Here is a 14,520-nt window from a genome sequence, read left to right on the forward strand (position 1 = left end):
AAGAAAAGATAAGAATCCGATGTTATCAAAACCATGTTAATAGACTATTGATAGATTGAAAGAAAATTAGGGGGAGTGTAACTGGGAGCAAAGACTAATAGAAATCAATTGCTGGCACCAACATCATTTTGATGACACAGGGCAAATATAGGGGAGACCATCTGTCACACATATTTTAGATTTAACCTCACTGAGATTAGGTTTAATAGTGTATTTGATGGAGTTGGAATATAAAATGCCTTAACATTTCTTAATTTTGGAATTACTAGTAAAACCAGTATCTTTAAACAACTCCTGAAAACAATATTCTTTCAGTGGCAGAACGTCTGATTTTTAGGTCAAGCCTATCCCATTCCGCAAGGAATGGATAGGGTCGAATTTTAGTGTGCAAAATAAGTTCTCAAACCATCGGGAGGATTTCCGACAGTTCACGTGAACACAAGCATGCGCTTTTCTCTCGGAGAGCTTCACTTCAAAGGGCTCCCCCGCCCACTGCTTCACACTTCACGGCCGCCAGGCTGTGTCTCCCATTTCTCCTCCTCCTGCCCACTGCTTCACACTTCAGGGCCGCCAGGCAGTGTCTCGCATTTCTCCTCCCCCCTCCCCACAGCAATGCCAAGAGCTTGTTCACTTGAGTCAGGGCTGAGTCTTTTTTGTAATCTGGGCATGCCTGTCTTTTTAAAAGCTGGAAACCACAATTGCATTTTCTGGTTCTACTGCCAGTGCTCGGGTTGTTTTGTTTGTGCTTGCTTCTGCATTAGAAGCAATGTGGAATGACCGGATTGCACGTAGGGAGGGATTCTTGGGTGATTGCATTTAAGCTCTGAATTTGCGGTGAAAATAAGCGAGCGGGCTAAGCACAGACGATCCAACCTCCCCCCGGAGGCGTGCACGCAGCCTGGCGTTTCTTCCAACAGGGCAGGCCGAACTTTGAAAGGAATATTCACTTTCTTGTAGTCGGACAGCCGCTGCTGGGGAAGGGGTGTAGGCACCGAACTGTGTCCAAGGCACGGAGGCAACCGCAGACCTGCTGCCTCTTGCTACAGGCAGCTCTGCCCCGATCAGTAAATATTTTCCCGAAATCGCAACAGATGGCACATTGCTGGTATTTTCAGTAGACAAATACACATTTAGCACAATCTCACAGATACATTCCATCATTGTCATCCTTTTTTAATGAAATGGGGAAAACCCACCAGACTTTCAGGCTTCCAGTTTAAAAATTCCCCTTTGCCTTTGGAGTGGAAAGCCTGTCATTGCATTTGTTTTTTTTACGTGGTCGTACTTCGTTCATGTTTTGGTGGCAGGTATTTGAATGTGGTGTCTAACTATGAAGGCCGCAGACTGCACTCTGCGCTTGTTGTTTTTCCTTTCCCCCGTAGTTCGGTGTATTCCCGGTTTCAGAGCTGTTAGGGGAGAGGGTGTGCTTGGCTTCGGCCCATTCATGTGGATAACACAAGTGTTGGGCTGCAGCTCTATGTGCTTATGGTGTAGACTGTAAACATGACTGTGTTGCCGGTGCAATACTGCACGTAGGAGTGAGCTGTTCACCAGGCCTGTCGGATTGTGGGCACTGGCTATCTTCTCATGCTAATGCCAGCAGCCCGTGAGAGCCGCTCTGCTTGACTTATTGATCGTCTCTGGACAAGACTTTCAACTTCCCAAGCACGCCAAGACAACCATTTAATGCTACGATGCAGCTGATCTGTGGTCAGAAAAGACCCGACTTCTCAATAATTGCCTGGCGGGAGGTCGCCAGCTTTATGTGCGGGTCTATTTTTAACTGTAAGCTGTTTCCTAAGCATTAGAATTCTGTGACAGCCCCCACCCCGCCGCCAAGATTGGACCAGTTTCCCCGGATAGCTTCGTGTTTTCATTTTATGTCTGGTGTTAGGAAATTATGATTAGTAAAATCAAAAGGTCGTGGCGTTATCCAGCACCTTTTGATTTTATTAAAGCTATTTATACCCCCCCTTGTTATATTGCTGTATCATTCACATTTGTATCTGCCCATTACTGCCTATGATATGGGGTAGTGGGTTTCCTCATGCACCCACTGTCTAACTCCACTGTGTGTGATGACATTCTACTTTCTCAAGGTGCACATCTGCTCAAAGTTAACTCGCTTCAGGGCTAGTGACTACTATTGCAGCATGTGCTTTGAAGACGAAGTGAATGCTGACCTGGCCTAGTGACCTTTATCTGCCTGGTCTGCTAAAGGCCCTGCTTGCACCCTGACTGAGGGCCTGCGTTCTGCCCCTCTGCCATTCTTTGGATTTCTTTTGCGGATTCTATCCCGATTTCTTAGCTTCAATGAGGCTGCCTGCACGTTCGGCTTCCTTTTATTTCTAAAGTCCGAAATGTTAAATTATTTTTGCTAGTAAACCCCCTTCCTCTGGAGGATGGGAGAAATGTATAATTGATTATGGCGCTTAGGAGAATGTGGAAGGCCATTGTTCACTGTCAGCTCTGACCCGACCAAGAGCAGCTACTGCATATTTTACCAGATTAAATCACGTTTCCAGAAAGCAATCTTGAGAGTGTTGTGGAGAGGAAGTTGATGAGATGTTATGTGCTATTTTAGCTTGAACATGAGGGGAACCTTTGTATTGTTTTATTTTTAATGTGGATAAAACAGTTTTTTTTGTCTGCTTTATCGACAATACTTTGAGATCCATCTGTTTGGTGTACTGTTAGACATGGTGAATTTAGCGGTGATGGATTTGGCCACGGGGATTTCAGGTGTTTCCCTGTGAGCTGGTGACCCCGGAAGCTGCTTTCCGTTCTGAATGGGAGGTTTCTCCGGTTCTGACTGTTCGGTCACGTAAACAAAGTAATTCCTGGGGACTGAAATCTATTTTTTCATCAAAGTCCGCAGATTAATTAATTCCAGCATCTTGCGCCTATAAGCGATGCAATACTGCGCCTAAGGTACCCACCACAGCGCCACCAGGGCACCACTCAGCACCACCTCGGCATCACTCAGCACCACCACATTATCACTCAGCACCACCCCGGCATCACTCAGCACCACCACATTATCATTCAGCACCACCACATTATCACTCAGCACCACCACATTATCACTCAGCACCACCACATTATCACTCAGCACCACCACATTATCACTCAGCACCAGCACAGCAGCACCTAGGCACCACTCAGCACCACCACGGCATCACTCAGCACCACTCAGCGCCACCACATTATCACTCTGCGCCACCACATTATCACTCCGCGCCCCCACAGCATCACTCCGCGCCACCACAGCATCACTCCACGCCACCACAGCATCACTCAGCGCCACCACAACATCGCTCAGCGACACCACAGCATCACTCAGCGACACCATATTATCACTCCGCGCCACCACAGCATCACTCAGCACCACCACAGTACCACAACGGCACCACTCAGCACTACCACGGCATCACTCAGCACCGGTATACACCTGTTACAACGCAACTTTTACAACGCGACCATTACAACGCAACTTTTACAACGCATACCATTACAACGCATTGCGCTGGGGGGCGCTCTAGGATAGGGAATAAGTATAATTTACTATCCAACACCTTCCCTAGTGTCCACGGGGACTGGAGTTAGAATAGTAAATTATACTTACCACTATCCAGCACCTCAAAGCGCTATGCGTTGTAATGGTATGCGTTGTAATGGTCGCGTTGTAACAGTAGGTAGTCGTAATGGTATGCGTTGTAACATGGTACATCCCTCAGCACCACCACATTATAACTCATCACCACCACATTATCATTCGGCACCACTCAGCACCACCATATTATCACTCGGCACCATCCCCGTAACCACTCAGCACCACCACAGCACCACCACAGCACCACTCAGTGCCACCACAGCATCACTCAGTGCCACCACAGCACCACTCAGCGCCACCACAGCATCACTCAGTGCAACCACAGCATCACTAGGCCCCACCACAGCATCACTCAGCGCCACCACAGCATCACTCAGCACCACCACATTATCACTCCGCGCCACCACAGCCCCACCTAGGCACCACTCAGCACCACCATGGCATCACTCAGCACCACACAGCATCACTCAGCACCACCACAGCTTCACTCACCACCACCACAGCACCACTCAGCACCACCACAGCACCCCTCAGCACCACCACAGCATCACTCAGCACCACCACAGCATCACTCAGCACCAGTACAGCATCTCTCAGTGCCATCCCAGCATCAATCTGCGAAACCATTCAACAACAACTGGTTCAAATATCGTCTGTCTCTCAATGTTTCAAGCTTCATTACAAAAAATGTCAAAGAAGATGTTAATATTTCACTTCTGTTCTTGGATTTTCGTCACAATAAAATACACTGAACATAGTCTTCACAAAAGGTATTTACAAAAGTTTAAGCTATTGCCATTATAAATTACAATCACTTTTATTTAAGTATTAATTATTTTAAAAAATTAAAAGCCATTGTAATTTGTAATATCAATACATCCAAGTCACGTAAATACAAAACATGTTGCATTACAAATGCTATAGGTGTCACATTCGCGAAAATAATAACTATTGGCATTGTAAATGATAAAGCTATTAATTTAGCTATTTTCAAAACCAACACATAAATAAAACAATTGTCATTTACAAGACCAATAGCTCAAACTTTCCTAATGCGAGACATATTGCATTGCAAATGCTTGTTCTATGTTGAGTTTATAACCTGATACAGCTGAATTTTCACTGAATAAAGGTAAGATTCTGAGATTGTATTTTGAGGATCTGAGACAAAGAGCAAAATACCATGCACATAAGCTGTACATTTAATATCGATGTCTTTATGTTTTAAACCAGAAAAACAGGTGATCATCGATTGTTTTCCAGGAAGGGTTCTAGAGATGATATAAATAAAAGAGGAGATAATAGGCAACCCTGTCTGGTGCCTCTATGTAAAGGAAAGTACTGTGACTGCTTCTCATTAACAAAGAGGTGGAGAGAACAGAGTATAATAAGTGGATATATTTGAGGATATGGGAACTAAAGCCATGCCATTCCAATGCTCCAAACATGAAATCACAATTAACACGGTCAAAGGCTTTTTCTGCGTCTAAAGTTATGGCAGCTATGGGAGTAGTGACCTTGAAGGCCATGTGAAAAATGCTGAGGAAGGTTCTAGAGTTGCCAGAGATATACCTTCTCCTCACAAAGCCTGATTATTGTTTACCGATTAGGTCTGGTATGTCTTGGTTGAAGCGTAAAGCAAGTTTTTTGCCAAAGTTTTACAATCAGTATTTATAGTGGAAATAGGTCTATAATTTCCACAGATGGGTAGATCTTTGAACTACGTAGGGAGTAGGCAAAACATAGCTTCAGACAACATAACTTGTGTTTGGTCTTAGGTTAGAAAATACGGAAATAGAAGTAATAGTTTTAAGATTAAAAGATGTGCATATTTACAATAGAACTCGATTGAAAATCGATTGGGCCTGGGAGCTTTATATTTTAGAAGTTTGGAGATGACTATTATGATCACCGTCTCAGATATTAAGGTGTCTAAAGAAGAATGATCTACCTTATGATGAACTGGTTTAGGGATAAATTGAAAGAAACCATCTAAGTCTTCTGCAGTGGGAGAAGTCTCTGGGGTATGTAATTTAGTATAATAATCTGAAACATTCCAATATTTTTAAATCATTATTATGTCTGGCCCCATGTTTATCAGTTAAGACAGATATCTTTGATTTTTGTTTCTTGACTTTCAGATTATTTGGTAGTATTCTAGCGGCTTTATTTCTGCTGCCATAAAATGTTTCATTAATTTTGATTAAAGTGCCACATGCACTATCCCAGGACTACTTATTATTATGTAATTTAGCCTGGATTAATCTGGATCGGGTTTTTGTTTTGTTAGAGGTAAAATATTTGTGTTCAAGGGTTTTAATCTGTTTGAGCAATTGTAAGGATTCTTTAAGGTTTTTTTTAATTTTCGTTCCTATATAATCTATACTAAAACTCCTAGCTGTAGCTTTAAAGGCGTCCCATATAAAATTCATGAGTGTCCAAAGGTAGATTAATCGTAAAAACTTCATGAGCAAAAACTTTAAAGTGTTCAATAAATAACTTGTCTTGTAATAAGGCAGTATTGAGTGTCCATATATTAGAAAACATCCCGGTTGGGATGTCTAAATCAACTGTGACAGGGGCATGGTCAGATATAAAGATTGACCCTATTTCTGTGTGCAGCATAAACTGGAAAACATTTTATATAAGGAATACATAGTCTATTCTGGAATGTGAGTGGTTAAAAGGGAAATAAAAAGTAAATTCCTAAACATCAGGATGGGAGATTATTCAAGTATCTACTAAGCCCCTAGAAACTATTGATTTCTGAAAGGCTTTCTGCATTTTAGTGAGGGTGTATTGGTCTGAGAGCGACAATCTACAAAAGGGTCTCCATTATTTGGTTACAATCTCCTCCTCCTATGAGGTTATCTAATAGACATGATGATAGTAGAGAAGAGAAACGATCCCAAAATTGTGGGTCAACTCCTGTAGGACCAGTATAATCCATCTGCCTGCGTCATCTTTAACTTCATTCATAATCTGAATAGGTAAGAATTTGTGAAAGCAGAATTATTATACCAGCAGGAGAACAAAAAAATTGTCCAACCCAGTGTTGATGAAAACAAGCACTGCCCTGTTCTTTAAGGTGTAAGGTGTAAGAGAGCAATTTGGCAGTTCAATTTTGGGAGCTGGGTAAGCACCCCCTGGGGCAAATGTACGACCATTTTGCATGCACTAAATCGGTCGCAAAATGATTTGCGCATGCTAAAAATGGTCATTTACTATGTACAAAAGCCACTCGCAATTGCCTCAAACAATTTGCGAGTAAATACCGACAAGCAATAGTAGCTCATGCAATTTGCGACTACCAAATTGCGTATCGTAATTTGTGTGTCACGAAATTGCATGTACAGAACAGTTGTAAATTGAGAAAACTCGCTAAAAGGCCATTTTGCACATGCAATTTACCACTAAGCAGCAACAAGTGGTAATCAGGTCCAACCTATAAAAAGACACCCAGAATGCATCACATACCTTTCCACAATGGTTGTCCTGTATTTGTTAGCAAGGAGGAGGTGGATAATGGCGGCATGGCAAAGGAGAAGAATACAGGAGAGGATATTCAGAGTCAGGCTGACATTGTTGGATGAGACTGAAGAGGAGATTTATGATCAGTACAGGCTAAGTATCAGGGCCATACTAGAGCTCATTGACATCTTGAAGCCACAACTTGAGAGTAGAACCATGCGCAGCAATGCTATTCACACACATGTGCAGGTTTTGTGCTCCCTCTTCCTCTTCCCACTGGTAGTCACCAGGATGTCATAGCAGCGGCTGGTGGTGTATCTCAAAGAACGCTTTAGCATTTATTCCACGACTTCCTAGACGCAATGCTACACCACATACATCAACACATATACTTGCCCTGTGACAATCTGGAATTAGACCAAACAAAAATGGATGTTTACAGGTTAGCAAGATTCCCACGGGTAGTAGGGTGCATAGATGGTACATATGTGCCCATATGTCCACCATCCTGCATCAAATATATTTTTTGTACTAGAAAAAGTACACATTCCCTCAATATACAAGTAGTGTGTAAAGCAAAGAACATCATAACATATATTGTAGCCAAATACCCAGGAAGCACCCATGATGCATTCATTTTCTGGCAAAGTGGTCCACATCAAAGGTTAGAAAGAGGTGACTTTGATGATGGCTACCTCCTAGGTAATGTTATCACCTGTTCCCAAACTTTTGTTAATGTCATAACATGTCTGTAAGCATTCAACATCAACATCCCATGTCTCACAACAGGTGACAGTGTGTATGCTCTGCATCCGTGGATCTTCACACCATACCTGTCGCCCAACAACATCCATGAAAGGTAGTACAACACTGCACACGGGCGTACAAGGACAGTGATTGAGCGTACTTTTAGGATACTGAAATTGCGCTTTAGATGCCTACATAAGACGGGTGGAGCTCTGCAGTATGTGCCAGAGACAGCATGTAAAATTGTAGCAACATGCGACATGCTGCATAACATGGGTGGACTGCACATCGATGTGTCTAACACAGATTCTGAGGATAATGGTCCGGGACCACCTGCCCAACAACTAAGTGATGTTAGTGCTGCAGCAGAGGGGCGAAGGCAAAGGAACCAGATTGCAACCAACTATTTCTGAAAGGTACATACACACCAGCTAAACACTCAGCTATACAAAAGACATGAGTAATTGTGAATGCCAATGGGTGTTTTAATTTTCAGTTGTGTAGCTTTATTCCAACCGTGAACACGTCCCCAGAAGCACTCAAGAACTATTAATTTTTGAAAACGAGTAATTAACACTTTTGTTTAAGGTTCATGCGAATAAAGTTTTATTTGAATTTGCTTGTAAATGCTTTAACTTTCCATGATATTATCTTCACATCAATAGTTTCCACACATATGTATCATTTGACCAATGCATTTCGGGCACTTAGCCCTTCCTCAGGGGGTTCATATTCTGTCAAGAAAGATATACACAACTTAAAAAGATATACACAACTTAAAAATAAAGCAAGTAAAACATTGCAAAAAAGCTGTTTGTCATGCTGGTTTGTGTGGAGGTATCAACCTCATCTTCCCTTTTGTGAACACGAAAACGAGAGATGTGAGGAAAGGTCAAAAGGTGAGGGTGGGGTTTCTAAAAGAGAAAGCAGGCAATGAAAGTGTGAAAACAAATCTGGTGCCAAAAAAATAAAAGATGAAGGAAAATAGAGATGCAGATGAAGTGTCATGGTCAGCGTGTTCTCGCGTCGACCAGATGATGAAAAACATGCAAGTAACTGTGTAAATGCGCGTTGAAGACGTCATGGACTCATACCTTAACTGGCTGGTATAGTAAGTTTCAAATCGCAACAGGTAGCACAATGTGGATGGCAAAAAACGTGCAGGGATTTCTATATCGGGAAATGTGCAAGAAAAACGGTTACAGTAGTGACAATCACGTATTTGGTTGAAAGTGACACGCGGTGTAAAAATCTCACTTACGGGTATTTCAAAGTGAAACTTTTATATCCCGGGATTTGAAAACAGGCCTTGTAATCTACAAAAAATTTAGAAAGATACAATAATTATACAATACCAAGATCTTGGCCCCTAAATGGTGGAACGACCTTCCATTAGAACTTAGGTCCCTCCCTTCCCTTCAAACCTTCAGAGCTGCCCTTAAAACACGCCTTTTTGTTCAAGCGTACATGTAAGTGCATGAGTGCCCGCTTTCTGTTCTTTTTTGTTAGGCGCCTTGACACCTTCGGGTTTTAGTTTGCGCGATACAAGATGCAAAATAAATAAATGTTAGCGGACCAACAAATTGTGAATGGTAGGGGATGCGCCTTACCCCAAATGTGTAGCGTGTAGGTTCCTCTGGCGTTTTCTGTAGCTTCCGTGTGGAACCCGGATGTCAGAATGGTTGCAGGAGTGTGACGTGTTAAAAAAGCGCGTAAAGCAACGTTCGACATAAAAACAATACTATGAACGTAGCGAGACCCAGTGGAAAAAAGCTTCCCGGACTGAAATTAAACGAGTGTGAGAAAAAACTATGTGGCATAAAACTCGAGGTGGATGTCAGGGAAATGTGAAAGAAAATAAACATAATAGGTGGAACGGCTGATCTCAAGTAAAAAACAATTTTTCGTACTGGTGAAATTGAAAATTGAACAACCCCTTTACATGTCTACAAACACAGTAACAAATGCATTAGTGCTTAGATGTACCCAATAGTCAAAACAAAATGTTCATATTAGTACACAACATAAATAATGAATAATCAATGATGGTCTATGGTTTCATTTTTCACTGTCACAAAGATATTACAGTCAATGCCCTTGATCACAGAAAACTGTTGAAATCTATCGGGTCGTTGAATCCTTTCGGGTAAACGGTATTAAGAAAATTAATCCAGAATATTTCACGTCTTAAGAGGTTCTGTGTATTGTCTCTTCCCGGGAGGATCTGTGGCTGTTCTAATACCAAAAATCGAATTTGGCTCAGAGTATGGTTGTGAGTGTTGCAATGTGATGACAGTGGTGACTTGGAACTTCTGGTACGGATATTACTTTTATATTCCGTCAATCTTGTTTTGATTTTTCGTTCCGTTTTTCCTACATAAGCTAGCCCACATGGGCATTTAATCATGTGAATCAAATTATGACTGTCACATGTTGCAGTCACTCTTAGTTTGATAGTAGTTCCTCGACTCAGGTGTTGAAATTATTTGCCTTTTATGATGGCATTGCAATTGGCACAGTTATGGCACGGCAGAGTTCCTTCGGCAGTTCATTTCATTTAAGTTGTTTTAATTTTCACACATACATTTTTAAAGTAGGACAACATGTCCACCAGTAATCTTAGTATAATGACACCTATCTATACTAATATAATAAAGAGAGAGCCAAACCTTTGAGGCGGGTAATCTCAGGAATCACAGCACCAATCACAACACCCAATACAGCGTTGGAAAGGGCAGTTGCAGCAGAAGGACATAGGCTATGCAGACGCCCACCATATACATTTAAAAGGTAAAAGAACCGTGCCAGCAAAGTAGTCCCTTTTGGGCGTGTCTGCGTTGTGATGTGGGCTTGTGCTGGGGCGTGACAAACGCAGGGGGCGTGTGGTACGTTCCGCCCTTCAGGCCATGTCTCATATCGTGTGCGAACCCCATCCTGTTCCCATTAAATACCCCTGTACCCCATAATCATAACCCACCCTTACTCCTTAAAATACCCCAACACCCTTAAACACTAACCCATCTTAACCCTATCAATATACCCTATACCCCAAAACCCAAACCTATCCCTAAACCCACAAAATACCCCTGTAGCCCAAAACCCAAACCTAGCCCTGAACCCTATAAATACCCCTGTACCTCAAAACCCAAACCTACCCCTGAACCCGAAAAATACCACTGTACCCCAAAACCCAAACCTACCCCTCAACCCTAAAATACGCCTGTACCCCAAAACCCAAACTTAGCCCTGAACCCTTAAAATACCCCTGTACCCCAAAACCCAAACCTAGCCCTGTACCCTAAAAATAACCCTGTACCCCAAAACCCAAACCTACCCCTGAACCCTAAAATACCCCTGTACCCCAAAACGCAAACCTAGCCCTGAACCCTAAAAATACCCATGTACCCCAAAACCCAAACCTAGCCCTGAACCCTTAAAATACCCCTGTACCCCAAAACCCAAACCTAGCCCCGAACCCTATAAATACCCCTGTACCTCAAAACCCAAACCTACCCCTGAACCCTAAAAATACCCCTGTACCCCAAAACCCAAACCTATCCCTGTACCCTAAAAATAACCCTGTACCCCAAAACCCAAACCTACCCCTGAACCCTAAAATACCCCTGTACCCCAAAACGCAAACCTAGCCCTGAACCCTAAAAATACCCATGTACCCCAAAACCCAAACCTAGCCCTGAACCCTTAAAATACCCCTGTACCCCAAAACCCAAACCTAGCCCCGAACCCTATAAATACCCCTGTACCTCAAAACCCAAACCTACCCCTGAACCCTAAAAATACCCCTGTACCCCAAAACCCAAACCTAGCCCTGAACCCGAAAAATACCACTGTCCCCAAAACCCAAACCTACCCCTCAACCCTAAAATACGCCTGTACCCCAAAACGCAAACTTAGCCCTGAACCCTAAAAAATAACCCTGAACCCCAAAACCCAAACCTACCCCTGAACCCTAAAATACCCCTGTACCCCAAAACCCAAACCTAGCCCTGAACCCTAAAAATACCCCTGTACCCCAAAACCCAAACCTAGCCCTGAACCCTTAAAATACCCCTGTACCCCAAAACCCAAACCTACCCCTGAACCCGAAAAATACCCCTATACCCCAAAACCCAAACCTAGCCCTGAACCCTAAAAATACCCCTGTACCCCAAAACCCATACCTAGCCCTAAACCCTAAAACTACCCCTGTACCCCTTAACCCAAAACTATATCTGATCCCTTAAAATACCCAAATACCCCAAAACATATACCCTTAGTACCCCAAAACATATACCCCTATACCCATACTTACCTTATCCAAACATTAAAAAAAACATGCTTTTACCATTCATGCATTTACAACGAATTTCGTTGTAAATGTATGCGTGGGGAAAGCATATAAAATGTAATGCCATGCGTTATAATGGCATTGCGGAGTCATGGTGCTTTCGTAATGAAAGTATGCGGAGTGATGGTATGCGGAAAGAAAGTTGCGGAATAATGGGTGTTTACCCTTCCCCGGTAAGTACATTGGTGGCACGACGGCCCACATCTCCAGCAACATACTCATATTTTTTCACCACCCATTTCAAAAATGCACAGGCCTCTCTCATTGCTGGCCAGCACCGACACACACTTCTAGACACACCTCCGGCCACAAGTTCTAGAATTGCGAACTTTAGTGCTGGGGAGCTACGTTCGTATCTCGGCATCAGCTCAACATCCTGTGATTCCAGGCAAATCGCTTTGTCTCCCGGTGCCTACCACAAATGAATGTGTTCTTCTGTAATGTAAATTGTGCTCATGCCACGTTGTCGAGTTCGCGCTATATAATATTGCAAGGAAAAATAAAGTAGGGAAACTCGAGTTCACACACTACTGAACGCGCACTCTTAAGTGCATCAAAAGTGCACTGTGAATCGGAGCGTTTCACAGGCCTGTCACAGATAAGAAATGCTATCAAAACGAAATCCTACAAAACAATATACTACTGGCCGGCAGCAATTCATACCCGGACAACGTCGGGACGGGCTGCTAGTGGGAACTCAAATGTACAAGAAAGATGTTTTGGTAACAGTAAAATGTCATTTCCTGACCCTGCACGTGGCCTGGCCAGAGGTGCCACTAGCCATCCCAAGGTTGCCGCTGCTACTACTGCGCAACATAGGTGCATCGGTGGCTAAAATGCTGCTCCTGCTAGATAACTCACTATCAGTGCCACCAAGTCCAACATCTCCAAGTAACTGGTTTGTCTACAGTGTTTTAATTACAGCTGTGATTTTTGCCAAACCACTCGCCACATCGCCACTGTAGTGGCCTATTCCCACTTGTAGGCCAATTGTGTGCTGGCTTTGTTTATTAGAGGCAAGTGCCAGCCTGTTGATTGCCCTGGTGAGACTGTCTATTTTCTGTCCCCTGCTGTGCTCCATGCACCTCTGGTTCTCTCTTTCCGCTGCAAACTCTTGGCCATGTCTGCTATGGTGCTGGTAATGGCATCCAGTTTTGCCTCTATTCTGGACTGGTTTTGTGCCAGTTTTGTTATCACCATGCGGAAGCCCTGGGACATTCTCAGATTTCTCTGTTTTTTTATTTGGTTGTGCAGGCGCTGTACCTGCACCATGTCTCTATCAATAGGAGCAGACATTGCCTGACTGAATGCCCCTGTTGTGGACATACCTTAGGTCCTACGTTGAGACTGTTGGGTTCTCCGTGCAAGATGCACACAGGTGGACTGAGGGCCTGGTGGTGTGATGTCGTGCTGCGCTGCAGAGTTGGCAGTTGATGTTGGCAATGGAGTGGTTTCAGCCAGTGTGGATGCGATGTCATTGGGTCTGTCCCCACTCGATTCCCCAGCATCATGCCCTTCCTCGATTTCCTCTGGCTCGTGGCCACCCGATGTGTCCCATCAGTGTCCTCTGCTGTAAATGTGACAAAAGAGATGACAGATGATGATAAAGAAGATGTGTTTCACTGTATCAGTGTTTAAACAATGTTTATCAGCTCAAATCCTTTTCTCACTAAATTTATTGACATAGACTACATCTCCCATGATGCAACAGTAGTGTTGTTTGTTGTTTGTACATGGATGTATGCTTGTGTTTGATTAGTATGCATGCACAGTACAGAGGTTAGTGAATATGCAGACGTCACATGCACAGTTTTCACTTACCAGGAGTAATGGATGGCTGGGATGTATCTAGGGTCCCAAAGTCTGCTAGAGCTGCCCTCTCCAGGGTCGCTTCCACCATTGCCTCTGCTGGTGTCAGGTATGCTGATGTGGATGGTCCACCTCCTGTCTGTTTTGCTGCTTCCAGGAGCTCTGCCGCCCTCTCTCTTGCCCTGGAGAGAAGGTCATACCATCTTTTCTTTATATCATCGATTTTGCAGTGTGCAGTGTGCTACTCCCAGGGCATTAATCCTTCTCTGCATGCTGCGCCAGAACTTTTCTCACTTTCACCCAGACGGTGGGATGTTCTGCCAAATAATTTGTCATGATGATTGCATAATTTTTCTGTTATAATGTCTAGTTCTTTTTCTGCAAGCTTCAGCTTTCGCCGTTTCTGCCTGGTTCCCTTACTGTTTGTGATCAGGAGTTAATTTGGGCACCAATTCCTGTTTGGGGGCGGGGTCCTTCAACACAACCAGGAAGTTAACTTTTTTATGTATTCACTTTTAGCTATTTGCAAGTG

General features: G+C 43.4%; 1 protein-coding gene across 1 annotated transcript in view; it reads right to left on the reverse strand.

Moving 5' to 3' along the window:
* Positions 1–14,121, reverse strand: part of LOC147726282 (uncharacterized) — a 30,417-nt gene extending 16,296 nt beyond the window's left edge. Inside the window, exons 1-2 of the mRNA XM_086962911.1 lie at positions 14,001–14,121; positions 13,508–13,749 (exon numbers count right to left, since the gene is read on the reverse strand). Coding sequence (XP_086819037.1) covers positions 13,508–13,749; positions 14,001–14,079 — 321 coding nt within the window. The 5' untranslated portion in view covers positions 14,080–14,121. The remainder of the gene's footprint in view (positions 1–13,507; positions 13,750–14,000) is intronic.
* Positions 14,122–14,520: the final 399 nt, after the last annotated feature.

The sequence above is a fragment of the Lissotriton vulgaris genome, chromosome 3_1, assembly GCF_964263255.1.
Source record: "Lissotriton vulgaris chromosome 3_1, aLisVul1.2, whole genome shotgun sequence".
Taxonomy (NCBI): Eukaryota; Metazoa; Chordata; class Amphibia; order Caudata; family Salamandridae; genus Lissotriton; species Lissotriton vulgaris.